Here is a 25,326-nt window from a genome sequence, read left to right as displayed (position 1 = left end):
TTTAGGCATAATTGTAGTCTATCGTAAGCTTTTAAACCTTTAAAGGGACTAAAACTGTCGTTAGGGGTCAGATGCATCAAGATTCAAATAGTAATAGTGGAGCGTGACAACCAACCAGCCAATCAGCTTACTTGCCATTTTTCAAACTCAGTCTATAACATTGTAGTAGTGAGGAGCAGAATGTCTGGCTCTCTATTTTATCACTTTTTGAAGCATGATCCATCTAGCCCTAGGAGAGTTTATTCCAGATGTCAGAATGCATTATGGGTAAGTAGAACAATTGGTTATGCTAAATTGTAGGTTTTGTTTAATGTAGGTTAATATGCACTGAGCATTTAGAACAGGGATGGGGAACCTTCAGCCCTCCAGCTGTTGTGGAACTACACATCCCAGCATGCCTTGTTACAGTTTTGCTATGTGGCCATGCTACAACTGTTGCAGGGCATGCTGGAGGGCCGAAGGTTCACCATCCCTGGTTTAGAACACTAGTGCTTACACTACACATCTCAGCATGCTCTTTTGCTATAAGAGAATCTTAAATCTGGCATACAATAAAAAAAGATGGAAACGTTATAAGGGGGTGCTACTGGTAACCCCTAACAGAGTGCACATTAAAAACGCTTCCTTTTATAACCGATAGTCCAAACAGAACTTATCTTCCTCACATATCTGCACTACAGCCGCTGGTGGTCTGGATTTATTCTGGTAATTTGGAGAAAGATAATTTCTGTTTGGAATAACTAAAGTGGACGTTCCATTAAAAGGGAAGTGATTTTAATGTGCACTCTGGTGGGTTTCCAGTAGCACCTTTATAACGTTTCCATCATCCAAATTGCTTGAAAATGTAGCGTCTGCTCCTGGGGGACCTAGTGCAAACAACTGTCAAGACATGCTGGGATGTGTAGTACCACAGCATCTGGAGTGCTGCAGATTGCCTAGCACTGAATTCTCTAGAAAGATCTAGAATTGGTTTATTTAAATTCACAACTTTGCAATGGTAACTGTACTGTCCCTTTATTCCATCCTCTAGACCAGTGGTTCTCAACCTCTGTCCTCAATTACCCCCAACAGTACACATTTTTTAGGTCTCCACACCAAAACACAGGTGAAATAATTAGCGCCACCGGAGGATCTTTTAAAATGTGCCTGTGAATAATGAGCGCATCTGCCAGGTGACCTGGAGAATGTGCCCTTTTGGGGGGTAGTCAACAAATAGCATAAGATCTAGGCAAGGCAACAAGCATAATTTCATCTTCTTTTGATAAGGTGCCCTCACCGGGTGATAAAACTGCTTGTATGTCCACTTACAATCTGTCCTTATTGCTTTTTTGATCCTGATGTCCATTGTAGAGACACTTGTCTATTGTAGACCATCACCACTGACCTGGGATGCATCCATTTTGTTGGAGACCTATATTTGAGAGAATGTATTTTGGTCCAGTCCATAGAATGTCCATCTCCATTTCATGACCCCATCAAACTCGTTTTGTGTGTAACTCCTTGCCAACCTACTTTGTATATATGCCAAACTCTTATTATAAAGAAGTCATTCTAAAAAACCACACCAGAGCAAGTTGTGTACATACTGAACAATTTTATTGGCTGTTTTCGGACGGTCATTTTTCTTTGTTCTTTGAACGGCATTGCGGGTGAGTAACATGCCGCAGTGTGCGCCCATTGGCTTTACAAAACACACAAGGGGAATATTGCTGTCCAGGTGCCTACCACCAATCCCACAACTGCCGCAGAACCATGCACGCCCGGTTACCGGCAGTGTGGTGTAATACTGTCAAATGTGCAAGTGTAAAAAGGCTGGAGGGCAACGGGAAAATGGCATCACCGCTTTCATCAACCTGGCAAGATGAGTTATCAGAAGACCAGCGCCTTGCCGTTACTTCTCTCCTGCCCCAAGAATTCAGCACCTCTGTGGCTAATACCCTCCAATCTTCATTATAGAACAAACGGGGTAGATATTAAAACCGTGGGGGGCAAGAGAGAGGACAAGGAGGGAAGGAGTGAGTGTCATTTCTTAGACTGAGGCCTTGTTGTTCTTGAAGACTCTTTCGTTGAGTTAAGATGTGTTTTTCTCCTGCTGAATCATAAATATGTATTGTGCTGTCGCTCCCATTCGCAGGACATATTCTCAGATTATTTACATACCAACAGAATCATTCATCGGAAACTTGATCATTGTACAGCTAATAGCTTAAATATATATATTTATATTGTATTTATAAATAACAGAGACTTTCACACCACACACTGTGCGAAAGGCCTGCGGGGCATTGTGCTGCATGGAACAGATGCAGAGCGCAGTGTGGTATGTATACAAGCTGCAGACCATTACATGCATTTGTATACTATACCAGTTAAGCATTGCAATGTTTTGTATATACACATGCACTGGTGGGGGGGGGGGAGTATTTGTAAATGGAGCATAAATTGGTTATTCTGATGCTAACGCTGGTGAACGGAGTTCCTGTCCAGTCTACAACGTCAGCCCATTGTTCAAATACTATTCCCATGATCCAATGCCAGTCCCTGTCTGGTTAGGAATCATAAGAGCATTGCAGATCAAATAGTGCTCGTTTTTGATTGGCTATCTCACTTTAGTGAGGACTATGCCATTCGTTATGGGGCCTCGCTGTAGCTGCTGCAAATATGTAAGTAAGTGCTCCAATTGTGGGCCAGCTTTAGTTCACACTAGGTTCCATAAATGTCATTTTTATTTGCTTATACCTGACAAATTCTGGTATTTGGTGCTGACAAATTAATGATGGGCTCCCGCTAGCCTCAGAGCAGCCAACTGGGTAAGTGTACATACATACCAATTGGTTGCTCGATATGTCGGGTCAGGCAACACAACAAGGCGGGCCTGAATTTGCCTGCCTAGGTGTCACATCATTGTCGGCGGTTCCTGCCGCCGGCATGTAGCACGGTCATCGTGTACGCACAGCCATGCCGATATATCTGTGCTGCAGTTCCAACCTGATATGTCTTATGTCATCCACACATCTGGTGTACTCACCGGCCCGTGCTCTAAGAATATATGTAGTTTGTGACTAGAGCAAAGGATAGATCTAGTGTGAACCCAGCTGGAAATATACAAATTTATTGAGCTTCCCTCATTTGGCCGAGATGTGGTTCTTAACAGCTTCCACGTGCTCTGCTTCTGTTAGGACATTTTTAACATAGAGCACGTTTCTTAGCGCCTGTCCTCACCCCTCCCCATCTGTTATTTTGGTACTCCCTTCAAGGCCTTAATATATCTCTCCCTGTGTTGCACTAGAGCAGGGGTGAAGAACCTTTGGCCCTCTAGCTGATGAACTATACACCCCAGCATGCCCTGCTACAGTTTTGCTATTTGGCCATGCTAAAACTTTTGCAGGGCATGCTGGGATGTGTAGTTCAACAACAGCTGGAGGGCCAAAGGTTCCCCCATTCCTGCACTAGTGCTTAGTTTTGAAAGGTTTAGTCCACATAACAACTACCCCCCTTTGTGTACAAGTTAGGGGTCTGCTTTAAGCCTTTTTCGTGGATTATAACGAATGGATAACTTTCATTTTGTAAGTAAATTGTCTGCCTTAAACCCTGGGCAGAGCAATGCAGAGTCCCAATGCACCCATTCATGTGTACTAATACAAATACATTATAACATATCCCCCCCCCCCCCCCCCCGCACTGCTTCTCCACATGCCTCCACACAGCCAATGGCTGTCAGCACTCTGTTGGCTTGCTCAAACCATCCACCAATCAGCAGGCAGGTACTTGCCACTTTGTTTGTGTGACCACCAATTAACCCTGCTCAGAGGCCCTAGAATTGTGGGGCTCTAGGTCACTGCCCAGCTTGTCTATACATTGGCCTTGCCACAAGTATAACCACAAACGTGGGCATCTCACTGACTCCTGCAAGACTCTTTGTGCTTGTGAATATACAGGTAATAAGGACATGTAAACACTAGTTGCAATGCTTGTGCGCTGCTGGTCATTGCACGTCTACAGCATCTGTGCGCAGCTCTGATCCACAGGCCAATCTCGCAGTTAGCAGTTAATAATTTAAACACAAAGGATTAACACCCAGCCCCTAAACTTACAAACCTTATAAAAATAGCCCCAATATTTCACATTATGCAACAGGACATGCCAACCCCCCTTGTGTACAGCCCCAGAAATCATTCCCCACCCTCACAAGATGATGAAGAGCGGAATACTAGGGCACTGCCCTAAATGGCGTTCCGTACAGACCACCGCTCCTCTGTGAACCCACTCTGGATGTAGCGGGGTGTGTTATATGTGTGTCTGTGTGTAAACATAATTATCCCCTTAAATACATTCAGCATTAAAAACCCTTAATATAATCTATAACCCTTTCCTGCCCGAAGAGCTACACACAACCGTAGGCATTACTATACGATTGTAGATTTCTTAGGCGGTGCAGCGAAGCAGGATTTCAGGAGTAGGGTTACCAGGAAGGTAATAACAGGAAAGCTCTGAGAGATAATCTCCTGTATGGACTCCAAACTCTATTTCGATTGTATTACTACTTGATGGTAACCCAACTCCTGCGTGCCTTATTGCCCATCTCAGGAAGGGAGATGTCCCTGCTGTAGGCTCCGAACTGGATGGCAGGCGAAGGGTTGAGTCAGGGTCATCTTCTGGCCAGACGGACAAGAAAAGGAGGAGATGAAGGGCGGCTGGTTAGCTTTTTGGGATAATTCCTGGGGGTAAAGGTGAGGGAGAACACACATGCGAGAGAGAAAATGAAGAAAAAGCCAAGGTTGGCGATTGGTGGAAATTGATTGGAGAAGTCAACATAAAAAAAGATAAGGTAAAAGGAACAGGCAGGGTAAATAATGGTAATCAAGGAAACAGAGATGAAATGGAGAACAAACATATACAGAAAGGGAAAAAAATCATTAATTTGGGGCAGTGGAACCAGGTAGGCTGCAGCCAGTAATGATTGTGCTCCGAGCTCTCTATATACATATTTATAGCCGTATATACACAACATTCAGACCTGTCCTGTCTAGAAAAGTGATGCACTTATAACTAGTACTAATGCTGCAGTTACATGGGTGTGCGAGAATATATACACACTTATATATGTATTTACAAAGCAGAATATATATATATATATTTAAGATAAATCCATATCTCATATCCTGAGCCTATGTACAGTCTGGCAGAACGGAGTGGATGGAGGAGAACCCATATCTCAGCGCTGTTTTGTGCAGTTGGATTTACGTACAATAAAGATGATGGCGTGGAAGTGACTGGGATTACACCTATGGGACAGCAACAACATCCTGATGGTTCCATATATTGCAGGTCCGATTCTTAAATGTGGTACATCAGGGTAAGGCAACCTGCAACTCTTGCAGGTGTTGTGGTACAATAAGTCTGAATGCCCAGTCTGTGTCCTGCCATTTGTAGTCCCCTCAACAGCAGTGAATGCTTAGACCAGGCATGTCCAAACTGTGGCCCTCCATCTGTTCTGAAACTACACATCCCAGCATGCCTTGACATAGTTTTAGCATTCCCTAATAGCACAACTGTGGCAAGGCATGGTGGGACTTGTAGTTTCACAACAGCTGGAAGGCCTTAGTTTGGATATGCCTGGCTTCGACCTATAGTTCCCCAACATACAAAGAGCCACATGTTGCCTTTATCTGATATATGTATCCATGGCGTACCAGTGGGTAATGGTCACACAATGTCCCCGTGTGTACTACAGGCATATGTGAGGTGTACACATTCTCATGTTCTAAGTTCTCCAGGTCCTTAATGATTTATGCTGGGAAACACTTAAATGATGTCCTCAGAGAGTGTCTTACAGGACTAATTTCCTATAGCATCACTCTGTGACACTGCCCCCCTGTGTTCACTGAGAAAATTGCAGGGTATACTCCCTGTTGTATCACTGGACTTTAGTGACATCCTGAGGTCACAGCAGGAATTTCCTCTGTTATGTGCCCTGTTTGCTGGGGGAAGCAGGGACGGGGGTCTCCTGAGTGATGACGGGGCTGGTTTTCCTGGCTCTCTCCTTCCCGCTGGCTCCCAAGGCCCCCTGCTCCTTATTATCAGTCGGGCGCTGCTTGCTGAGGGGCCCAGGGGCAGGAGAAGCGTGGCCATTCTTCTCGTCTGAAAAAAGTTGTTTAAGTACGTCAAAGAAGTTACTGATTGGGCGGCCTAGAGATAGAGAGAAAAACAGGGAAGGGAGAAAGGGGGGGAGGGTAAGAGACAGGCAGAGAGAGCGAGAGAGAGAGAGAATGAAAGAGAGAGAACGAGAGAATGGGAAAGAGTCAAGGAGAAAACGCTCAAAGTATACTTATTTCCTGCACACAGTGGAAGCAGCCATTTTGTTCTCTAAACAAAGGTTCACATAAGTGCAACCACTCAATTCACTATAGCAGTGACAACTTTGGCTGCTTGTGAATTGGTAGCAGCATCCTTAGTGAAATTTCTAGTCCCCAGAGAACGATTGGGCTTCATCCTCATGCTTGGGGGACAATGGCTGCTTGCACCATGTGTAAGAGACAGATGCACGGTAAAGGCAGGGGCAGAGAAAGACTTTAAAAGAGTAACAGACAAAATTAAAATGAGATGGTGTGAGCAGGAATAGATAGTGTGTGACACATGGGAACCTTGCTGGAAAAGTAGAGGAACACATAAAACACCCAGTCTACCCTACTGTGGGATTCAGATGTAGCAGCGCAGTACTAAGGCTGGACACCAGAAATCTGAGTCTGAAAATAAATTACTAGCTTAAACAAACTAGACTTCTGTCCATTAGGGAAGCATTGGGAATCGGCTGTTCAGTGCAACCCTGCTCAACATTTCAAGCAATTTCCAGATTGCTCAGTTTAGAAAGAAGTCTTACTGCCTGGTCTAGTAGAACACGAGAGGCTGTGTAAACTTGTCTATTACTCTTATCCCGCTATTCCAACATGAACCGTTTATAATCATGTTGAATTGAAAACACATCGGTGCTTTGCCGATACAAAATTCTATCCCCTTTGCAGAGTGGAAATAGCCATTAGCCCTGCCATACAGCATGGAATGTTCTTAATACAGCACTGCCCCATATCTCCTTATACCATTCCGCCCCTTACCTCCTTATACAGCTTCGCCCCTTATATACCTATACAGTGCCACCCCTTACCTCCTTATACAGCTCCGCCCCTTATATACCTATACAGTGCCACCCCTTACCTCCTTATACAGTGACGCCCCTTATCTTCCTATACAGCGCCACCCCTTATCGCCTTATGCAGCTCCGCCTTTTATCTCCCTATACAGGGCCACACATTATCTCCTTATACAGCTCCACCCCTTTTCTTCCTATACAGCGCCACCCCTTATCTCCTTATACAGCTACAGTATGCCCCTTATCTCCTTATATTGTGCCACCCCCTATCTCCTTATACAGCTCCGCCCCTTATCTCCCTATACAGCGCCACCCCTTATCTCCTTATACAGCTCTGTCCCTTATCTTCTTATATCGTGCTACCTCTTATCTCCTTAAACAACACCGCCCGTTACCTCCTTACACAGCGACGCCCCTTATCTCCCTATACAGCGCCACCCCTGATCTCCTTATACAGCTCTGTCCCTTATCTTCTTATATCGTGCTACCTCTTATCTCCTTAAACAACACCGCCCGTTACCTCCTTACACAGCGACGCCCCTTATCTCCCTATACAGGGCCACCTCATATCTCCTTATAAAGCTCCGTACTTAATCACCCTATACAGCGCCAACCCTTATATCCTTATACAGCTACAGTATGCCCCTTATCTCCTTATACAGCTCCGCTCCTTATCTACCTATACAGCGCCACCCCTTAACCTCCTTATACAGCTCCGCCCTTTATCGCCCTATACAGCGCCACCCCTTATCTCCTTATACAGCTACAGTATGCCCCCTATCTCCTTATACAGCTCCGCCCCTTATCTACCTATACAGCGCCACCCCTCAACCTCCTTATACAGCTCCGCCCTTTATCTCCCTATACAGCGCCACGCCGCCACCCCTTATCTCCTTTTACAGCCCCGCCCCTTATCTCATTTATATCACGTCACCTCTTATCTCCTTATACAACACCGCCCGTTACCTCCTTATACAGCGACGCCCTTTATCTAATTTCAGTCATTGCACATTCATCAGTAAAACAGATGAACTTCTGCACCATCTTGCTTTTCCAAAGACAGCCTCACCGTTATGGCAAAATCGGCAGACACAAGCGAAAGGTTAACATAGAAATAGTCGACACAAAAAGTTTGATATGAGCTTATTACAGGGTTGCCGACTTTCAGAAAATCCTCTCCGGGAGAAGCCCGGAGAGGAATCTTTCATTACGATTTTTGGGGGCGGGGCTTAACAGTGACGTCATTAAGCCCCGCCCCATTACTGGAAATAAACTAAATAACTGATATCCATGGAGGGGGCGGGGCTAAAACGACACGATTGTGCCGTTTTAGCTCCGCCCCCTCCCCTGAGACCCGCGGATTGCGGCATATAAATGCCGCGATCGGGGGGCTCAGTGGGGGTCCCCCTGATTCCGGGAGGGTTGCCCACCCTTCCGGGGGCCGGGAGGAAGGACCCGATTTTCGGGAGACTCCCGCAAATTCCGGGAGGGTCGGCAACCCTGGCTTATTATGGGGTTGTATTTTTTTTGTGTCAATTTGTAGATTTCATCTCAGAGGCGGATTTTCCACATGGCAATCTAGGTGCCTGCCTAGGGCCCAGCAGGTCCAAAGGGGCCAGTTCAAGATATCCTGGTCGTCCAAAACATTCCCCGAGGAGCATTGAGCTACTACCGCGTGACCTCATGACATCACATGGACCTGCCCACACGCCTGAAGTCCCGCTGATGTTCTTTGATAAGATATAAAATGCTTGGACACACAAAATGGTGTCACCCACTGTATGTGGTGCGGGCAGTCAGTTTACGTAACGTGACACAGGTTTTAAGCCTACATCCAAAAGACCTAGAGCCTGATTCAGAATTGGACGCAATATTGATGTTCATGCAGCTGAGCATTTATGTGCCATCGTATGCTATCAATGTCACCTGCAATCAGCAGCAAAAAAATAATGGAAATATGAATTGAGGCCCCATACTGGTATCTAAATGCACCTCTGCGTGGACCCCAAATTAGTGTACAGCTGTGCTTGCCATGCTTCAGACATGCTTCTTTTCCATACCCAATCAGAGACTACTTGGATGCATGCTTGCCTACTTTAAGTGTCTCCTCACTTAAAAGGGGGGCTTGCCATCATTAAGCCCCACCCCCTTTCCTGATAATGCTGTGATTCTCGGCTCTATGGGGAGGTACTAAATTACACAATTTGGTTCATTTTAGTCCCTCCCCAAAAAAACTGCGAATACCGGTATTTGACCGGGACGGAGTGCAGCGGTTGATGCAGCGGGCCCTGCTAAATGCGGTAGGCTTACCCACCCTACTGGGAGGCCTGATTTTCAGGACCCTTGCGGTAATTCGGGAAAGGTAGGTAAGTATGCTTGGATGGTAAACGATGAAGAAAGTAAAAAAATTCTAAATGTCAACCTTTCCTTGTGTCGGCCATTTGACCCCATCTACCCACATGCTAGTACTGCAGGAACCCCACTGTCACTGTAATAATAAGGCAGACACAACTGATGTGGATGTGTCTGAATAAGAGATAACAGGAAATGACAATCTGACTAAGGGCAGTATTCAATAAGAAAAATTCTCCGTGTTTTATGGCGAGTTTGTGCTTTTCTCGCCTTGGATGGAGACTTTTGCTCTCCAAAAGCGAGCAACCCTATTCAATGTGAAATATTCGCCGTCTTTTTAAGTAATTTTCGCCGTCTCTCTCCGTGTAGAAATTCTCCATCTTTTGATGGAGAGCTGGAATGTGAACTTTTAATCTAAAAGGGTTTTTTTTTTAATTTTGGTGTCAAAAAATCAGTTTTTTTTTTCTGTGAAGGGGCATGTTATTTTTATTCATGTGCTTATAGCACATGAATATATATTTAATAAAAAAATATTTTTTACACAGTGCAGCCAGCAGGGGGCCGGAGCGCTCGAGCCGCTCATAAGATATTCATATATTCACTGCACCCGAACGTAACTATGCACGAACGGTGCAGTGAATACTGGGTCCCCCGCTGGCTATAGGGGGGTGCAGCCTGGGTCCTGGAGAGCCCCCCTCCCCTCCACAGTCCTCTGGAGCAGCCAGGGAGACTTTAATCTCTCTGGCTGCTTCCGGCTCCCTGAAAGCTCCCTGCTCCCTGCAGGGGTTAAGACTCGCCGCGAGTGGCGGCGAGTCTTAACCACATTGAATAGAGGGAGCAGGAGTGGCAGCGAGCCCTCCGGAACATGGAGAGTGCATGGAGAGCGAAATAAAACGCTCTCCATGCACGGAGAACTTTTTCATTGAATACTGCCCTAAGAGAAGAGACGAAGAGAAGGATTGGACTGATAGAGGGCAGCAGTAGGAAAGAGACAACAGATCAGTGAGAAGAGGGGGAAAGAAGGAAAACTGACAGGAGAGGAAGAGAGTGAGAGGAGGACAGATAGGTGTTGCACAAGGAGCATATGCAAAGACAGCCATAGACAGACATGACACAATCATATGACACTTGTAGATGTAGACAATACATTAAGAGAAAGCTGAGCATGTACTATATTACAAGCACTCTGTCAGCTCTGTGGCCATAGGAAGCTGCGAAACTCCGCAGTCTCAAAGCCACTGAGCTGTGTGAGAGGTGGGAACATGAAGTGAACATGGGAGTGGGGAAATGGCGATGTGGGTTAGGAGGAGGCAGAAGGAGCGTGTCAGCAAAGGGGAAAAAAGCAGCGAATGGGATGAGCCTGAGCAAAGCAGAGCAGATGCGGATTATAGTCTGTGTTTATCATGATCAAGCCTGCAGAGGATTCTGGGATGTGTAACATGTGCCTGCTGTGGCCCTGGTGACTAAATCACTTTTCTTCACCATTTGTGTTTCTCAAAGTAAGGGTTTGTAATGGTTTGTTTTGTTGTGGAAATATGTACCACAAAACAGGAAGAAATAGTGCTTAGTCATACTTTGTGGATCATCCTCTTAGTCTGGCAATGACTGGGATATTGATACAATCCTAGTTTGTTCATCTTTTCATGAGTTTTGGGAGTTGGTCCATTTTGTGTCTTATCTACTGGGCTATTTCCAGTAATTGGTAAGTCTAACTAGAAGGTGCCATTTTGAATCTTAACAATACCATGGTGTGGAACAAAGGGGAGCGGAGACAACTTAAAATGTGTGGACATATTTAGGGGTAAATTTACTAAAATGGGATCTCTATTGAAGATAGGATGTTGCCCAGAACCACTAATCAGATTATCTTCTAGAAGCATACTTGCCTACTTTTGAAAACTAGTTTCAGGAAAATTATAGTTGATAGTAGAATTTTGCACAGCACCCCATTGAGGGGGCGTGTCATGCTCCACCCAGAAGGAGTATCTAGTTCTATATATGGAGAGAGTGCAAAAAAAGATTGTGAACGTGGCACCTAGAAGCGTGGTGTGTACTGCTACATCTGAGAGGAATCTTGTAAAATGATTTATATCCAAATGTAGATGATCCCCAGAGCAGTTAGTAAGAGCTACTATACCTGGTAAAGTGCTGGGGAATGGTGCTGATGATTCAATGTAAATGTATCTATATTTCATTCCTTTTTTCCCCAAAAATGTAACAGTGTAATGTGGGCTAGGTAACATGAGGGAGATTGCTAGACTAATGAGGGAGAGAGGGAGATTGCTGCTATTTCGGGGAGTCTCCTGCAGAATGAAGGAGGGTATGTCTAGAAGGTGTTAAATACTTAAGAAGTAGAATCTGATTGGTTGATATGACCAACATCCTTTATTCAATAGAACTCCCATCTTAGTAAATTGACCTCATATTGTTGAGATTGAATGCATAATAACATTCAAAATAATATGCCCCATATTTGTGTTCTAGACCCCTTAGCTGGATTTACTCCTCCTGCTAAAGTGGCACACTAGTAACAGCTGTTTTTTAGGAAGTGTGTCAAGTTACTAGAGACAACTTATATTACTGAGCAAAAATGAAGGCAGACATTTTGCTAAGCACAACAATTCATAAAAGACCAGTGAGGTCTATGAGGTACTGTGCTCACTTGGCTGGTGTGTTTACAAAATGGCTGCCCCCATTGTACAGTAGGAATATTTGTGATAAGTTTCAGAGATGATAGCAGACACTGAATATTAAATGTATATATATTTTTTTTTTGCAATAGAACATTAACTTGAAAAATTTGTTTGATCCTTTGGAATGATCTGGCAATGTTCAATGTGTTAAAATTTTTTGAAAGGTTGATAAACTTTCTGAGGGTGCTTGTGCTGCCTGAGTAGTAACAGGGGACAACTGTCTGATTGTGCACTTTGTACATAAGTATGCATTTCAGTTCTGTGTATGGTTAGTGGCGATGTGGCTGCATGATGCAAGCAGCTCTGCACACGGGTGGAAATAAACATTTAAATCTGTGCATGCAACGAGAGCGCAAATGCAATCAACTTGTGATAAGCTCTGCAAACAGTAAAAGTGGAAAGTGCGCAGGTCAACAGTTTCTCCTTAAACCAGGAATGTCCAAACTGTGGCCCTCCAGCTGTTACGTCAGAGGCAGAACTCTCGGAGGCAATGGAGTCATCTGCTCTCAAGGGGGCACCTCTCCACCACTGCCAGTTTAAAACCATTAATTGAAAACCATCAAAATCGCTTCTGTGGCTGAGTTCTTAAATATATATGTGTTCTCTCTCTGTGTATATATACAGTATATAATATATATTTCATAACAGACTATATATATTTTGAATAACATTGTGTGTGTGTGTGTGTGGGGGGGGGGCACCAATATTCTTCTTGCCTCCGGGCAACTGGGTCAAACTTACGCCACTGTGTCGCGTACAACACATCCCAGCATGCCTTGCCATAGTTTTAGCATTCCCTAATAGCAGGGTTGCCTACTTTTCTTTATTTTACTCCAGGAGAGGGCAGCCAACTAGCCGAAGAAGGGGGTGGGGCCGGCGGACATGCCATATAGAGGGCATGGCCGGAGGCGGGGCTGAAGCGTTGTGCCGCATTGCAATGCCGGTATTTCAGGAATTGCAGAGCAGGGGGCGGGGCCACAAATAGGCGATTTGCACCATCGGGTTCCCAAGGATCCCCCCCGGCGAGTGGGAACTGCCGGAGGCTCAGGGATTTCTGGAGGCTTCCCGGGTTGGGCCATTTCCGGGAGCCTCCCCTCCATTCCAGCTGAAGGGTCATAGTTTGGACATGCTGCCTTAAAAAAAAAAAAAAACAGAATCCAGTGTTTTCAAATGATGTACACAGAATATTGTTGCTATATATATGTTTCAGGAGCTTGCTGCGAGCAGGACTAGCACAGCAGGGATGCATTCAAATAATAACAAAAAAGAGAAATATTGCTGCTATCTGTTAGGTGATCTAGCTAGCTGGTTCTCTGAGAAATGAGACGTGAGTGTCAGGAGCCATAAGCAGGGTATGTAATAGATAAGGGGAAGAGGGAAGTGTCATCATGGAAAGACACAGATAACTGATAAAGAGGGAAAACGGGTAGATGAATGGAAAGAAACAGAAACAAAAGAAACAGACGGGAACACAGCAATGTATGGTCGATCTAAACAAATCATGACGTTATGCAAAAGGATCAAAGAGAGAAGCATTAGGTAATAAAGAGGAGAGAGCAGGCTTATAAGAGGGAGAGCCGCAGGTGTTAGAAATAGTATTAATCAGCTGCAGATCTTTGGAGGATCTAAGCACCTCTTAGGAAAAACGTAGCGGAAGGGAGGGATCCCGGATTTTGCGATTACCGGTACTTCTTTTACCAGCTCAAGTCCCAAAAATCATGACAGCCAAACAAAGCAAAAGTAAAAGTTGCAGAGGGACAAGCTCAGACCCTAAGATATATATAGGGACTAGTTGGTGCCTGAAGTGGGCAGAGGGGTTAGGGGGCTATGCCCTTTTGGACTATAATGAGACAGAGGCCATTCATTTTTTTTTAGAAGGATTTAAACATTTATTTATCTCAAATTGTTTTGGGTAATATTCATTATTAAAGGAAATGTCCACATGAAGTAAATATTTAATGCTAACCCTCTCACCCTCAGAATAGTGGTAGCCTTATCTTTATGAGTCCCCGAATGTCAGGGGCATTGTAAGAAATCAAGGGTCGCTGGCAATGTGTAGGTCCCTTCAGATCATACCTTAAATAAGGCAAACTTACAAAGGTTCTGTGGTTGATTAATACCAGGCGAGACTAGAACCTGTGTAATTGGGTGTGGTATGGGACTCCGACAGTCGGGATCCCGACAGTCATTATCCCGACGTCGGGATCACAAATGCTCGGAGTCAGACAGCATGGTGAGCGCAAAAAAGCCCCTTGCGGGCTCGCTGCGCTTGCCACGCTGCGGGCACGGTGGCTCGCTACGCGAGCCACCTATTCTATTCTCCCTCTATGGGGGTTGTAGACCCCCACGAGGGAAAATAGCGGGTGGCCGTCGGGCATCCGGCTGTCTGCGTTTTGACAGTCGGGATCCCGACGTCGGGTAAACGACTGTCGGGATCCCGACTGTTGGGAACCCATCCGGCACACGTGTAATTGATATGTGTCGCTTATTAAAGGACTATTCTGCCTCCCTGGTCCCTCCGATTAGACCCCTCATTATACTGCTCTATGTGGGAGGGGGTTAACAATAATTTTTACCTCAGGTGAACATCTCTTTTGTTTTGAGATGCAGCCAAAGGCCACATAGATATACCAAACTTTGCTATGGTAAGGATATTAATATAAGCCTCCTGATCCTGTTTCTTTATAATTCAATTTAATTAGTGGACCCTGTTCTTTACTTCCAAAGTGACACAGCCCCATTAGCGAAAGACTATATGCCAAGTGGAAAGTCTGTATGTATGTAAGTCCTCCTCGGTATGTTTGTACATGGGTGATGTATGTGGTGTAAGTGTCTGCGTTGTGCTCAGGGAAAGGGTGGGAATCTGAGGGAGGGGAGGTTGTTATGAGCCAGGGAATCTGCGTGGGTAGCGAGGAGGGAGGAGCATAGCAACAGCAGCAGAGATATGAGCACATAGCCGGAGGGTCCTTACCACATTTTGAGAGCTTCCCACTGAGATACTCCATACAGTTATTGGGGTCTGAACAGCACAAGGGGAAAAACAGGGTGGGGGGAAATGAACCAAACATTCCCACACAAAACAGCCACCCCCCCAAATTTCCACACTCCAGTTATCATTACTCCACGTATGCTCTGATAGCATTACATGCAATGTAGGGTGTAAGGCAATCATATTTATTATCAGTGTAGCTGTGAAGCAGTAATTAGGACTGTCACCCACTCATTGCGGAGGCAGCCATTTTGGCTTTGGAACTTATGTTCAGCAATACACTAGTCTGTGCCTGGGTAATATTACTAGTGACTTCTGAATGTATGTAATGGCTTTCTCAGCTATGTGTGGGCTACGTCAAGGTATTGTGCCCTCTGGCGTTAATTCCATGTACTTTGTTAATACTTTTAACTCATTGTTTCCAATGATATCATACTATGGGACAGATGCACTAAGCTTCAAAAGTGATAAAATGGAAAAGCCAGCCAATCAGCTCCTACCTGCCATGTCACAGACTGTTGGAAAAATATCAGGCAGGAGCTGATTGGTTGGTTGTTTATCAATCTCCATTTTATCACTTTTAAAGCTTAGTGCATCTGGCCCTATTAGTGTTTTTACTAGTGTTTGGTAATGCATCTTTTCCAGACGCATTGTGAAAGTCTACAGTGAGCCCAAATGACTGTGCAACACTAGGGAAAACACTAGAAACAACTGTTTTTATTTGAGTTTTTGAACACATCAAATAAAACACCAGTGGGTACAAGGCCTGCGTGACGGTTTTGTAATGAGGATTAGGTAATCTAATGCATAATGAGGGAAATACACACTGCCATTCTCATCAGACCCAAGAAAATGACCCTAAGATGCCAGATGCACTAAGCTTCAAAAGTGATAAAATAGAGAGTGATAAACAGCCAGCCAATCAGCTCCTACCTGCCATGTCACAGATTGTGTTTGAAAAATGTCAGGCAAGAGCTGATTGGTTGGTGGTTTATCACTCTCCATTTTAACACTGTTGAAGGTTGGTGCATCCGTCCCTTTGTGTGATTCAAGGCCTATAAGACACACAGAACTGGGCACTATGGGGGTAATTCAGACCTGATAGCACAGCCGCAAATTCTCGCCGCCAGCATTGAGTTAAGCCACCGCCCCGCTGTGCAAATGGATGTGTAACATGCTCACCACTGAATGATTTTTACACCAGGCACAAGTCATCGCACCCAGAGACTTAGTTGGCGGTGCAAAAAAAAAGCATGTCCGACCTGGAGCTCAAACGTTTAGGCGTGCCTAGCATTTTCCCAGAAACTCCCAGCATATTCCTAGGCACGCCTTGTGATCGGTTGGTGAAGAGAAATAGTAGTAGGAGTTCATCGTAGCACAGCCTCGCGCATGCATACTACAGGCCGTACACATGCGCAGGGCCTCCGACAGCGCTGCCTGGCCCCGGCAAAAGTGGGGCATGGTCAATGGGAGGGGGTGTGGCACAGGGCAGCATGTGCTGGGCTGGGGGGAGAGGATTTGCTGCAACGGCAGGAGATGGGGAGTGGGTCCCATGCCCCTCCATCCGACCCAAGCCCAGGTAAAAAGCACCTGCCCCTCTCTTAGCACCACAGCACATGCATATTGGATCGATAATCGGCTGCCGTGTGAAGTTGCGTTTATGCGTTCAGGTCTGAATTACCCCCATATGTGTGTGTAAAAATATGTTAATATTTCAAATGACTGGTCTGACAACCCTAAGATGAATTATTATATATACCTCTTAGATGGGTTTTCAGTTAGCATCATTGTGTGGTATGTATAAATCTGCAATGCTAGTGGGGACAAGGTAACAGAATACTGGCACCATTCGCCCATTACTGCTGTCTGAATACCCCCCTAAGAGTATAATGTCAGAATGTAAACATCTGGGTACTATGGATAGTGGCAGACCTGGAGAGTAACACCAAATTACCACTGTACACTTCCCTTGCACACAATATTCATTTTAGTGCACTGAATGGAAATGGGTCCATATTAGCCACTAGTGATATACAGTATATAATAATAATAATAATAATAATAATAATAATAATAATAATAGGCCTTATTCTAGTTCACTCTGACAAAATCCTTCTTAGATGGACAAAACCATGTGCACTGCAGGGGGGCAGATGTAAAATGTGCAGAGAGAATTAGATTTGGGTGAGTTATTTTGTTTCTGTGCAAGGTATATACTGGCTGCATTATTTTTACACTGCAATATAGATCTCACTTTGAAGTAAAACCCCACCCAAATCTAATTCTCTCTGCACATGTTATATCTGCCCCACCTGCAGTGCACATGGTTTTGTCCATCTAAGAAGGATTTATCAGAAAGAGTGAACTAGAATAAGGCCCAATATGACATTGAGACAATTAGACGAAGAGTTCCAAGCCAACATTAACCTTCTGAATAGATGCTGTACCCAGCGGCTGCTCGCAACATGAAACAAGTCAGTGCTATAACGTAGAACAGGGATGGGGAACCTTCGGCCCTCCAGCTGTTGTTGAACTACACATCCCAGCATGCCCTGCTCCAGTTTTGCTATTTGGCTATGCTAAAACTGTTGCAGGGAATGCTGGGATATGTACTTCAACAACAGCTGGAGGGCCGAAGGTTCCCCACCCTTGACATAGAATAATGACAATAGTTACATTGTAAGCTTTTAGGGAACAAATGCTAGCCACATATGTAATAATGTCATGACACTGGTCCACATGTCCAGTGTGCATTGTCCACACTGCCGGTGGTGCCAGATAATTATCCAATTCAAGATCAATAGGATTATTATCAACCATGTTTGTAAATAATAAAAGCTATTGTAGTGTGTGTTGCCAACCAATCAGCTTCCTCCTTTCATTTTATAGAATGTACTTTATAAATATTAACTAGAAACTGGTTGCTATGGCAATGTTTCCACTTGATCACTTCTCTTTGGAAGGTTTGATACATCTCCACACACACATGTAACGACTTTGTAGTATTGTAACTATTGGCATGAGATGTCTACGCTTCTATACACATAACAGAAGAGCTGTCCAGGGATAGGAAGCTATGGGGCAGATGTTTGAAGCAGCGATAAGGGAGGAGAAAAGAGTCAGTGGAGAAGTTGTACATGTCACCCAATCATCAGTGAAGTAACATTTATAATTTGCATACAATAATACAATGATACAGAGCAGCTGATTGGTTGCCATGGGCAACTTCTCCACTGGCTCACTTCTCCTCCCTTATCTGCCCCAATGATCCCAAAGACTGCTGCATTTCCAGTGAAGTCAGTGTGCTATAATAATAACACACTCAGCTTTGAGTGAACATGTCACATGTGTTGGGTGACAGTCCATCTAGACAAGTGGTTCCCAAACATGGTCCTTAAAGCATCCTAACGGACTATGATATAAGTATATCCATGCTTGACCATAAGTTAGTTTCTCAGTCATTTTGACTTGACCATCTGTCAGTGGCGTAACTAGATACATGTGGGCCCCATAGCAAAAGTTTGTAAGGGCCCCTATTTATCACCTAATGCTGAAAAATGTGTACAGTATATGATACTTTGACAGGCAAAGTGGGCCCCTCTCAGCTCTGGGCCCCATAGCAGCTGCACCCCCTGCACCAATGGTAGTTACGCCCTTGCCATCTGTGCTGAGCCATGTCTATCATTAAAACCTGCACTGTTCAGATGCCTTGAGGACCAAGCTTGGCGAACCCCTGAGACTATTCATTTAACATTCTAGCTCCAGTGTTATTCCGTTTTATATAGTGTTAATATTATGTTCTGTTTGTGAATCTTATCTGTACTTCCTCATCTTTGCGGCCACCTCTTACACCAGTTATGGTAGCCGCTTTCAGAATAGCATCATCGTCTCCTCGTGGGCTCGCTTTGCTTGGGCTCGGTGGCTCGCTCCGCTCTCCACAACTGTGGACACAGGAGGGTGGTCCGTACACTATGTAATTTCCGTAGCGTAAGCGGTGGTCGCAATGATGAGGATGTACCATCTTATCTGATGAAGGGCTCTCGGACTCCTAAAAGCTTGCAATGTAATTGTACTTATTTACATATTGCTTTTATATTACTTTTATTGTTTCAACTATGAAACATGAATCCACTACCTGAAATGTGAAAGGTATAAACTGCAAGAATGATGTTAGTGACATCTAGTGGTCAAAGTTAGTTTTCCATGATAAAGACACCATAGCCTTGTTTTGTGTTATAGTTGATCAGTTTACCTGTCGACCTGAGCCATGTCAGAGTGCAATGTTATCCTTCTGTTTTTCCTGCTTATTTTCCAATTTTAGGCATCTACCAATAAAGGCTCTTACCCACTGGGGTCAAAATACAAATACTTTTATTTTACAAATATGTTTACCTCTATGTCTGTCTGTTACTATACTGTTTTGTTCTTTTACTGTTGTTCCAGTTGTAAAGCAATAAATACATTTATGCTTTTGCTAGTGTTAACTAATGCTAATATTAGCATGTCATTTGGTATGACAATGTAATTCCCTTAATGGCACCTGCAGGCAAGGGTGTCGACAGTGCTGCCGGGCCATGGTAAAAAAAAAGGGGGCGCGGACAAAAATGAGCAAGGGGTGTGGGATGGGTGCCGGCAATTGGGACACCCACTCAGAGAGAGAGAGGACAGGCTGCTGTCTCTTCCCAGCTCAGCACATGGCACTGAGCACTGGCACTAAGCTGGGGAGAGAGGCTGTGCTGTGGCGACATCCTGTCATCTCTGTCCCCACTGCCCAGGTCCCTGCAATGGGGGAGCAGGACCCAGGCCCCTCCAGCAGACACAGGCCCGGGTAAAAAGTACCCGCTCTCCACCCCTCTCAACGCCACTGCCTGCAGTAAGGAGCATCTGTGCTGCAGTGAGGAGCATCTGTTCTGCAGTGAGGAGCATCTGTGCTGCAGCGGTCTTCTGGGTGCTGTGTCTGCTTACACGCATAGCCACCAGAGACGGCATGTCACCTGAGTATCCTTCATTGACCCCTCCCTGACTAAATGTGCAGGTCACGTCACTGCTGCATGTAAAAAGCAATGGTTTGGTAAATTAATGCCATTGGTTACCTGACCTAATTCCATTAATGAAGTGTGGTAATAAAAATTTGCCTAAAAGCTGAAAATGACACGTGTTGGTTTTTATATGAGTGGACTGTAAGAACTGTGGCTGTCTGGCCAGCCTTCTATAACGGAACACACATAATATACCTTCATTGCTACCATTGTTTCATGACAAGTATACTCAGAAAACAGAGCCTAACGTCACTAACAGGGCCATTCAGGTGCATGAAAGAACCGACCACAGCCAGCAGGCCCGAGACTGCCTACCTGTACATTAATGGTATATTACTCATGCAGATCAAGGTCTGTGTCTAGTTTTCCTCAGCACACTGGTGGCTTCATAAAGCCAATGAGATAGGAAGGGCATAGAAGTGATCCTACGTAAGTCAGTAACTGGGGACAGGATTCTTTTATCCTCTGAGCCGACTCTCACCTGAAAGCTGCAGTACAGACGGCTGATCATGGGAGCTCAAAAGCTGCGTCTGAATTGTCTCCACAACCCGTTTAAACCTCCTGCTGGGACCTGGAACATATAGATCACACAGGTTAAATATATAGAGCATCAGGGATAATGGTGATTACAGTGCGCTGATACCAGACGGCAGGTAACCATTCTAGAGACGACAATGAAGGAGAAGATTCCAATGACTTCACAGACCAGCACCCTGAGACCCATGGACCTCTTTTATTGCCTTCTTACACTAGTACCGCTTTCAGACCGCACTGTAGACCCGGGTTTGATGCTGCACTGTAATCCACAAAAAATTCCTAGTGTGCGCAAGCATACATGGCCAATAAAGTTGATTCTATTCTATGTTATTGCCGTGTCCTTGCGGCCCTAACACGGGTTGAGGTACGGTCTGAAAGGGCCACCTCAGATTGAGCAACACGGGAGTTCAACCCTGGCAATGACGGCTGTCAAGTGCAGTGTGAATGGGTATCCTCGATCGTGCGACCCGGGTCCCGTTCACAGTATGGAGGAGGCAGCACTGTCAGCTCCAAGTGCTGCCTCCTCCCAAGCCCCCGGGGACGTCACTGACCTAGCAGCAAGCCGGGTCGGACACGGAGCTTTCAGACCGCAAATGCCGCGTCGCTCTGGGGATGGGACCTGTGTCCTAATCCCAGGTGTGACCTGGGATTTGCGGTCTGAAAACGGTATAAGACTCTCTCTGAATCTGTCCATTTGATGTGTACACACATCGGTGGCCAAATTAGTCACATCTGTCTGTTTGGTGCACAGTTGCCAGATCAAATGGAGCTTGTCAGTGCGGCAGGCAGATAACCAATCACACTTATGGGGCCACCACACACAGCGACACTGCTGAGCGTTCTGAGGCATGCTAGATCACTCAGCATAAAGCGCTGTGTGCTGAGTGATCTGTCAGGGCCAGTGTTCTCCGCTGAGGACACTGGCCCTGACCCCAGTGATTAACTAGATTTATCCAGCATGCTAAACGTCTCCCTAGTGCCTATCCTGTCATAATCCTAAATCTTATGCATACTAGAATTTTCAATATGTTGAGATGCTCGATGCAAGTTCCATAGATCAGTTCTAATAAAAGATAACCAGCTGGTTTTACTACATCTGTGATGATACCTGATAGCAGTGTGAAAGTGACAGAGTATATCCCGCAGTCCTTCTGCTTCTCTCCACTTTCCGTGTATGTAATGTCCACTTGAAACTTCACCGGCTTCTGGAAGACAGACGGACCCCCTGTGGACTTATACTCTGCTCGGAAGCTGGTCTGTGAGATCACACTGTGACTGAGACTCGGGATCTGCAGGAAAGACACATTGCATTGGAAGACGGTCCATTATAAAGGTGATAAGGGGGAACCTCCACAGTAATAGCACTGTGGGGATGATTTAGTATGGCTCGGAAGGGGCCGAATTCGGCTCCGTTCGGATGGTGGGGGTGTGCTCATGTGTATACCCCCTGAGGAGTTTGCACGGGAAGGGGAGGGAGGGGGGCGGGCAGGGGGAGGCTGGAGAGGGGCGGGCACTGTTTTATGGGCGTACCCATGAAAATGCTGGGCGTTCCCCTGGAAATGGAGGTGTGGCATTCCTGTGACATCACATGACTTCAGCGCCCGCCCTGTCTTAGTGGCGGAAATAAAAGTCAGTTTTCACCGACTTTTATTTCAGAAGGGGACCATGGAATTATTTCTCTCCCCTTCGGCTACATGGGAGAGGGGAGAGAATGGATTCCTGGGGCAGTCGTACGTCCGCCCAGTGGACAGCATTAAGCACTGCATAGCGAATGGTACTGAATCAGGCCCTGTGTGTGTGTGTGTAATATAACTATTATGATGGGCCATTGCATGATGGATTGTTGTCATTACGTCATTTTAATACAATGTCGTTTGGTTTGTATTATCCTATGTATTTAGCTTTATGCATTTTGGTAAAATGGGGTTCTTGAATTTAGATGTGGACGATGGTCTTACCGAGAGAAAGGCTTGTACTATATCAGCTTTAATGGAACTTAAAGGCTTGTCTTTAATGACCACGAAGATCTGATCCTCCTTCTCCAGAGTTAGAAAGTTACCAAACCAGGACTTTTTGGCCAATCTGGTGAGAAAATAGATCACAATGAAAGATATACAGTAATATGGTTATATAAGACCAAAGAAATGTAAAGACCCAAATTAATGGATTTATTAACCTACAGGCTTGCCCCCTTTGTCACCCCCCCCCCCCTCCCTGTTGCCCACCGATGGCCAGTCCTGACTCCCCACCCCAGAAGATCGCTGGGTTTCTCCAATCACAGCAGTGACCAGGCGACAGGCTTGGGGTTGTTTGGGGCGGCTCAGAGGGGCTTGGGCACCCAAACTCCCAAGCGCTTTCGAGTCCCCCCCGAGCCGCCCCAAACATCTCCGAGCGGGGCCTGCTGCCTGGTTTCTGCTGTGAATGGCGGTTGGGGCAGTGTCAAGGGAGCTCTGGCGTACAATCACCAGGGTGGAGCTGAGCAACGGGGGAAGGGGGGTGGGGGCATACAGGAGGGGGTGTGCCCCTAGAGGTGGTGCACAGCTGGAGGCACCACTGGCGCACACTTCCTTATCGGTGCTATGCCTGGAAATTGTCCAGGAGGGCCCACTCCTGCAGTGGTTAAAAGTGATAAAATGAAGAGTGATAAACAGCAAGCCAATCAGCTCCTACCTGCCATGTTACAGGCTGTGTTTGAAAAATGACAGGTAGGAGCTGATTGGTTGGTGTTTTTTTACTCTTCATTTTATCACTTTTCAAAGCTTAGTATATCTCACCCCATGTCTATAGGGGTGTAGATCATTAGGTTGGCAGTCAATTGGTCGACCACTACAGGTCAACAGACCATAGGTGGACACATAAGGTTGACGTGCATTAGGTTAACATGGGCAAAAGGATGACACACAAAAAATGTCACCATAGAAATGGTCGACACCGGAAAAGGTCAACGGTTTTTTAAATTTATTTATTGGTGTCTATGTTGATATCTGTCAACATTGATGCCATATAAGTGTACGGCACCCGCTCCCCATGCTTCGGGCACAGTGCGAGTGTATTATCCCCCCCCCCCCCAATGCCCTTTTGTTAAGATCAACCTATTTCATGTCAACCTTTTCCATGTGTAGACCTATTGCCCGTCAACCTAATTACTGTCGACCAATCGTCCATCTGTAGGACCCCACCACTGGTACCTAATACAATGAATGTTATTGGATGAGTGGGAAAGGGGACAGAGCATACACACTACTCACTCTGGGGATGACTCCGGGGTCAGGTTGGTCATTTCATCTGCTGTGGGGACTGAACACAACACAGTGACTTATTATTAATGACATTATGGGTGTTGTTAGAATTCCTGACTGTTCTTGTTTCCCTAACAACAAGTGAAAGGGAAATTATAATCCAAATTATGTGTTAATGTTGAGCTATTACCTAGCTATCCCCTAGCTAAATACACAGGTTCATGTACTACCGTGCACTCCTGTCCCAGGGAATATCCTTAGGGCCACATTTATCAATCAATATTTGCGGCTAAATCCCAGAAAACACGGTTAACCGCAAATATTAAGTATCCCCCGAATGTATCAGGAGGGACCGCAGCAGGAATCTCCAATCCATGTTGCGATCCCTCCTGTACCGCTGTTGGCCGCCTCTCCCATAGGTTTCTATGGGGGATGCGAAGCTGCCCGATGTACCAACATCTGGCAGCAGCAGCACAGCACATTGCTGAGATGGCGGTAGTACATTGCAGCCTATGGGCTACACACCGCACTGCTGCCAGGGCAGACATCCTGTCCCTTATTGCAGATGTTACAGGGCTCCTGGTATAGAGCCAATTGATTACTGGTGAACCACAGAGCTCCATTGCAAGAGCAGTGGTCACATTCGGATCCCGCTGTGAACCACACAGGTGCTGCTTTACAATCAGGGCTTGGAGCCTCCTTTGCCTCTGGGTGTTACGCCCCTCAGTAGCGCACGCAGGGGGGGGTTTCTGAGTACCCAGAAACCCCCCCAGGAGTCTAAGGGCCCTAGGCTGAAAGCTGAGGGTCCCCTCTTTCTATGGGTATAAGAATTTTAAAAATCGGCCCTTGGGAACCGGAGATATCTGACTTCAAAGCAGTGGTCCCCATCCAAGCCTGTTAATTGCTCTTCCCAGTCAGATATTTCAGGTACTGTCTGACTGAAGGCCCCCATACACTATGCGATTTTGGGACGATTTCATCCGATTTCGGCACTTTGTGCCGATAATCGGATGAAATCGGCCCAAAATCGTAGGTATGTGACATTTGATCCGATCCGATGCGCGGTCCCGTGCGCATCGGACCGGATCAGGGAGGTCGGACGGTCTGTACATACGATCACGTCCGACCTCCCTGTATGCATATGCCTGCCACCTGACAGGCATATGCATACAGACACCGGGGGAATAGTGGGGGCGGCCAGCGGCAGCGGTGGTGGGGGCGGCCAGCGGTGGTGGGGGCGGGCAACGGCGGTGGGGACGGGCGGGGTGTGCGGTGAGCGCAGTGTACTTACACATAGCAGCAGCGGCGGGGACGGGACACGCAGTGGCGG

At 45.8% G+C, this 25,326-nt stretch overlaps 1 protein-coding gene across 6 annotated transcripts in view; it reads right to left on the bottom strand.

Moving 5' to 3' along the window:
• Positions 1–1,574: 1,574 nt before the first annotated feature.
• The window catches only part of BRSK2 (BR serine/threonine kinase 2), a 127,896-nt gene continuing 104,144 nt past the window's right edge, over positions 1,575–25,326 (bottom strand). For 2 of the 6 annotated variants that reach the window (XM_083165616.1, XM_083165620.1), the window contains exons 15-20: positions 24,006–24,054; positions 22,716–22,839; positions 21,866–22,046; positions 20,702–20,791; positions 15,164–15,211; positions 1,575–6,189 (exon numbers count right to left, since the gene is read on the bottom strand). In XM_083165616.1, coding sequence (XP_083021742.1) covers positions 5,966–6,189; positions 15,164–15,211; positions 20,702–20,791; positions 21,866–22,046; positions 22,716–22,839; positions 24,006–24,054 — 716 coding nt within the window. In that variant the 3' untranslated portion in view covers positions 1,575–5,965. Of the gene's footprint in view, positions 6,190–14,583; positions 15,212–20,701; positions 20,792–21,865; positions 22,047–22,715; positions 22,840–24,005; positions 24,055–25,326 lie in introns of those variants that run through there. The other 4 variants (XM_083165615.1, XM_083165618.1, XM_083165617.1 and 1 more) reach the window with 3 other exon arrangements.

This window comes from Crinia signifera, chromosome 11 (genome assembly GCF_055691185.1).
Source record: "Crinia signifera chromosome 11, ASM5569118v1, whole genome shotgun sequence".
NCBI lineage: Eukaryota > Metazoa > Chordata > Amphibia > Anura > Myobatrachidae > Crinia > Crinia signifera.
Note: the sequence above shows the minus strand (reverse complement) of the source record. Positions and strands in the feature narration are given on the sequence as shown.